This window comes from Juglans regia, chromosome 9 (genome assembly GCF_001411555.2).
Source record: "Juglans regia cultivar Chandler chromosome 9, Walnut 2.0, whole genome shotgun sequence".
NCBI lineage: Eukaryota > Viridiplantae > Streptophyta > Magnoliopsida > Fagales > Juglandaceae > Juglans > Juglans regia.
Window position 1 is genome coordinate 6,820,745 of NC_049909.1, and position 6,141 is coordinate 6,826,885.

The 6,141-nt window shown below is 32.5% G+C and overlaps 1 protein-coding gene across 1 annotated transcript; it reads right to left on the reverse strand.

Moving 5' to 3' along the window:
• Positions 1 to 908: 908 nt before the first annotated feature.
• Positions 909 to 1,748, reverse strand: LOC109003933 (probable calcium-binding protein CML45). Its single transcript, XM_018982284.2, has one exon. It carries the CDS (start codon positions 1,722 to 1,724, stop codon positions 1,131 to 1,133), a length of 594 nt encoding a protein of 197 aa, XP_018837829.2. The 5' UTR covers positions 1,725 to 1,748; the 3' UTR covers positions 909 to 1,130.
• Positions 1,749 to 6,141: the final 4,393 nt, after the last annotated feature.

Consider the following 6,141-nt stretch of genomic DNA (forward strand, 5'->3'; position numbering starts at 1 on the left):
GCTACGAGGATCACACAGAGCAGCCAATTTTTTTTTTTTAAATATATATATTTTAAATCTTTTAAACATTTTAAAAGATAAAATAAAAATCATAAATTTAATAAAAATACTTCCACTGTTAAGTAAAAAATAAATAAAAACAAATCGATCAGATGCTCGGTGAGATGCTCAGTGCTCAAGCATTATTCTTTTCACTTTGAGACGAAGATCCTTCAGCTCATCGGTATTGGTTGCGACACTTCTTCTGCTCCTCCTCCTCCTCCTCCTCCTCCTGCTCCTCCTCCTCCTCCTCCCACTATTTTTTTTTTTTTAAATGGTAAGCGTCCATTTTTATTTATTTTGGGGGCATCTCATGTGTTGGAAGCCTTAGCAACTGCTTAGGTCGCCTACCTCGATTATCTTCGGTGCTGAGAATTCAGTGCCCAACAAGCCTGTAAAGGAGGGAGAAATTATGTTTTGGGTTTGATAGAGTGAGAGAATGAAGATGGAACGGACAGAGAGAGAGAGAGAGAGAGAGAGTGTGTGCGCGCGTTTCGATGCAGAGATTTTCCTTGGGCTTGTGTGTTCTCCATTTCCTCGCCATTTGATAACTTGGAGATGAAAAGAATAAATAATGATTGATCAGAAATCCAAATCGGCAAGTTCGACAAAGGTCAGATTCCAACGATGTGTTTGAACATTACTGACTTGAGGATACAATCGGCACCGTGGGTTTGAAGATTAGTTTTTCTTAAATGAACAATGGCTTTAAGTTCGAAGTTCTCTTTTTCGAGACGGCACAAAAAAAAAAAAAATTGATCATGAAAAGGGTTTCCACAATATTACTCATGATCTCTTTGGAAGCATTTGGTTGGAGAGAGAGAGAGAGGAGAGGAGAGAGAGAGAGAGTTTTTGCTACGAATCGGATGGTGTTTACAAGTTCCTTGACGAATTGCTCCATTGGATAAATAAAGCTAATTAAAAACAAAAATGAAACATGCTGCTTATCCAGATATATCAAGATATGCTGTGGTTGTTTCTGTTCCAAAAGCTTGGTTGTGTGATGTGTCACACTTATTTCACTCTCATTTCGTGCAGTTTTAGATTTCCGCTTCAAATATGAAAGATTAAAATTCCCGCCTCTTCTTGAGCTAGTTGAAGCTGTGCTCCACAAGTTTCACAAATTCATTGAAATCTATCCGCCCATCTCCATTGTCGTCAAAGACGCTGATCATGCTCTGGCATTCTGCTTCCAAAGGCTCCACAAGCCCCAGTGTGTAGAGAACTTTCCCCAACTCCCATGCATCAATGAATCCGTCATTGTTCTCATCAAACATATCAAACGCTTGTTTCACTTCCTCAGGGCTTGGTTCCTCCTCCTCGAAGAGGCCTTCAATCTCATCTGAACCCAGCATTTCTTCATGATTTTTTACCATTTTCTCCATCATCATTTTCACTTCTCCAATAGACAGCTTTTTCTCCTCAACTTTCTCAGTTGCCAGCATCATTTCCTCTTCTTTTGATGGCTTCACATCCTCCAAATTTTCATCACTGCAAAGTACTCTCTGAATTTGAGCTTCTGCATAAACCGCCCTCCATGCATGGCGAAGCAGGTCTATGAAAGTTTGGAGTACAATCCGAAAGCTTGAGTACAAATCTTTGAGTCCTAGGAGGACCCATTTGAGTATTACAAGAATTAAGAGAATGCCAACGAATGAGATGGTATTGGCAGCTGTCTTTACCATGGTAAGTAGACAGACAGGGAGACAAGCTCGTCTAGGTAAACTGTGGGGATTAAATAGGGCTAATTCCAAGTATTTATAGATCACTAAAAGTGCCTAATTCCTTTAGGAAAAGGGAGGGGAAATTCAATGCCAATTCCTCCACAGTTTCCACATAATTATGTGGAGCAGGAGGTCGTTATGGGAATCTTCCAGGAGAAAGCAGGCTTTAAATTTTTATTAAAGTAATGTCGTAAACTGCTGAGAAATTTCAGTGTCAACACAATTTTTTTTTATATAATTTTTTTTTAATACTTAGGCCCCGGCCGTTTATATGTTAAGATGAGTTAAAATAAATAATTTTTTTTATAAATAATAATGAGTTGATCAGATAGTAAATTGAATTTTGTAAGATCTATCTAAGATGTGCTTAAATATTAAGATAAATTTATATATTTTTATGTTCAATTTAAAAAAAGTTATGAATCGCAAGTATAAAAAAATTTTGAGTTCAGATAAGTTTAGTAATTTAAAAATTAAATGTTTGGATATTAGATTCCATTTGAAATTAAGATTAAATTGAGTTGACTTAATTCAATCCAAATTTCAAGTAGGACCTTACTTAGAAAATTTTATATAAATAAATTTATATATTGAAATGTGGTGCATCGGATCGTAAAACTTATTTGATTATAAAATATATCTAATTTCTCACATGTATCAAGGTATATAAATTTGTAACTTGTTTTTATAAAAAATATAAATTAAAAAAAAAAAGCTTTGGGTATCAATTTTACCACCTCCAATAAAACTGTGACGCCTCGATTTCTTAACAAACGATAAGAGGAAAATACCCACACTATATTTAACTCACTAAAACTTAAATTAATTAGATTTTATTTTATTTTAAGAAATTGGTGGTTGTCTTACCGCCATAATTGGTGACTGCCAGCAACCAACCGGTGAAAGTTTGGACTTGATAAAGTCATATTCAGCATAGTAACGCAATATATAATTGTAAAATGTATAAATTTCGTACAGTCATTTTGAAAAAAAAAATAAAGTCTATTATTAAAAAATAATTTTTTTATGTAAATCTCGTATTTATTTATTTTTTTTAAAATAATTACACGCTTCTTATGCAATCACGACTGCAACTATTATTTCTCTTAATAATTTTTAAGTTTAATCTTCATATTTTAGGATAGTAATAATATTGTGTAATAATTTAGTTTAGACAACTGCTAGCTTTAAAAAGGATCTTATAAAAATAAATTTATAAATTAAAATATCTTAATGTGATACGTTAGGTCTACTGTACAGTAAAAATAATTTTATACTCTAAGCTACTACATCAACTTGTTCATTTACTCCTATAAATTTTCTTTGTACTTGAATAAGTTTTTTTTTTTTATTTATTTTAAAAGCTATAAAACGCTTAAGTGGCTGCACATGGTTGGAAGGTATAAAATTTGAGAAATGATATTTATAGTTATATAGTACATAATCGTCGTGTATCTTTTTTAAAAAAATAAATAAATATGAGACTTATAAAAAATTAATTTTTTAACAGTAAATACTATTTTTTTCAAAAGGAGTGCGTAATTTTTACACAACTCATAACTATATCTATTATTATTCAAAACAAATCTCATTATAAAACTCCATCTATTCTATATTTTTATGGATAGTGCTAGCGGGCCGCCCAATGTACTACTGGCGCTAGTGTATTTTAATTTTTTGTTTTAATAACATCCTTAATCATTATGAAAAAAATATATATATACAACTCTACTAATAGTCATTTCCTTAAACATTAAGTAAAAAAATTAAAATATTCAAATAGAAGTTCTGAGAAATAAATTTGAGGAGCTCCAATAGCAATTTTTTTTTTTTTGAAGTCTTTAATGTATGCCTTTTTTTAATCATTTAAAATATGTTGTGAGGTTGGGTTGTAATCGAGCCGAGCCGAGCTAAGCTGGTCTTTGGCTTGCAGAGATTGAAACTTTCATTTATTTTTTGTTTGAACTCGATTTGGTAAACTAAACTCCCAAGTAGAGCAATAGCTTGTCCCACAAATGAGCTCGAGTCGAGCCGACCTCGAGCTTGGCTCGAATTATTTAATTATTAAATCTTATTTAACTAATATTTAACTAATTGATATTTATCCATAATAATAATATATTATATGCTTCCATATATTATTAATACATACATATAATATGATAACATATATCTATTTCATATATGGTTCATGTATACTAGTATATGAAATTATTAGATCTTATTGACTAATTATTGTACAAATTATAAAATATAACTATGAAGTATGCAATATATAGACATAAGTAATTAGATTACATATTATATATTTAATTATAAAAGTGATATATTTATATTATTACCTAATACATATATTTATATATATATATTTACATATACATAGGTGTATGTATATATTTATTAATATATGAATGAATTTTAATCGAATCGAGTCGAATTTTATAAAAAATGTATCATTTACTAATTGAGAGAATATCTATTTTCATAAGCGATCATTTTTTCACAAACTGAATTTGATTCATTTAACCAAACAAATATCGAATGAACTATCCAACAAATAGCTTCATTTACCGTCCTAGGCGGAGTTTACACTATAGTGCGGTTCCCGGAAACACAAGGACAACGATGATGCATACATGCGAAAGGCGTTTCCAGTCACATTCGAAGCGTGACATGTGGATCACGTTGCTAATTTTGTATGATTTACGTGGGACGTACTTTGCCAAGTGCGATACACGCAAACAACCCAACAAATGGAGTGCTGATGATTCACATGGTCATTATCCGAGTTGACACGCATCTTTATATATATATATATATATATATATATATATAGCAGCTACTAATTAGTAAGTTTGTTTTGATATACGAATTAGTATTGTCATTTTATCTGATGTAGGAAATTCAATTATGCAACACCGTTAGATTATTTCCTAACGGTGCTGCCTATTAACATACAATTTAAATGATTAAATTATATTTTTTTATTAATTAAAACTTTTAAAATAAGTGATGATTTAATAAAATATATGTGACGCTACGAATTTCCGTTTGGTGAGGAACCATGGTGCTCAGTTTGGCTGCATCTCTTATGTAATGTAGGAACTTGTGTGCTCGTATGCTAAGCATGTACAAAGTCGCAGAGGAAAAAAATATATGGTATTAGTTGGAAACTAATAACAATAGTACAAGAGGTTTATGCATTACTCGCCCAATAATGAAGATATCCGCAAGTCCCTATTACACCGTCATTAAAGCAATACAGGTAGATCAATGTTCATTCATCGCCGAACTCGAATGATATTAAATCATAATTGTTTATTGTTAAAATACGATAACATCTTAAATTTATAAAAATTATAAACTTAATGGGGACGGCCCCCCATAGCTATTCATCAAGTTGCATTGGTCATTCTTCCTCGAAGTAATCCTTTTTAACTACATCTACATCAAAATCTATGATTCCAATAAACGAAACCATTATGAGATGAGATTAGTAAGTTAAAACCATAACAATACTAATTTGTAAGGCAATGATGATGAATATGAATGCATAAGTTTTATGTAAATAAATGTTTAAATCACATATATCATAAGGGTACCGAGGAACCAATTCTCTAAGTAAAACAACATAATCATGAATCATTTTAAATGTTACTAAGCAAACATTGCCCAAATACGCAATAAACATCACCGAGCACCCAATGCCCAAATACACAGTAAACATTATCGAGCTTCCTTGTTGATGAAGATTTCGAACTGAGTATCATCCTTCTTGTGGTTCAAAACATGAGAGGAAGAGAAAAAGAGAGTGTAACGAAACACTTAGATATCTCGAGAGTGAGATGAAGACTATTGGTAGAATATCTTTTATATGTGGAGTGTTGTCAATCACAGCTCTGACGGCTTTCGCCTCTGATTGGTCGAAGAAAAATCGTGAATCTCGATAGTCCACATGTACGCTGGATTGAAGAATGGTAGAGGCCGAGTTGATAGTTTGCATCTTATGAAAATCGTCAACGTGGCGTTAAACTCAATTGTGTTGTCAGATGCATGGTCTTCGAATTTGTATTCCTCTTTTCCTATGCGTGCTCCTATTGAGATGTCATTGTTGGAGTGCAGGCCTTGATAAACTGCTTGCTACTTTTTTAGCACTCATGTTCTATTTTTGGGCACCTCAATTCTCGTACTGTGTTGATTGTTGGTCACCCTGGACTACTTCGTTACACATTGCTCGCCTGAAGGTCTTGGTTCCCGTCTGGATCTACTCATCTTACGCATTCTTCAACACCCCATTTTGCCCACCATGTAGAACATGTATCTCTTTAGTTGTCTTGTTGGTTGCTCACCTAAGGTGATGTTTAACTTGCTCACTTGT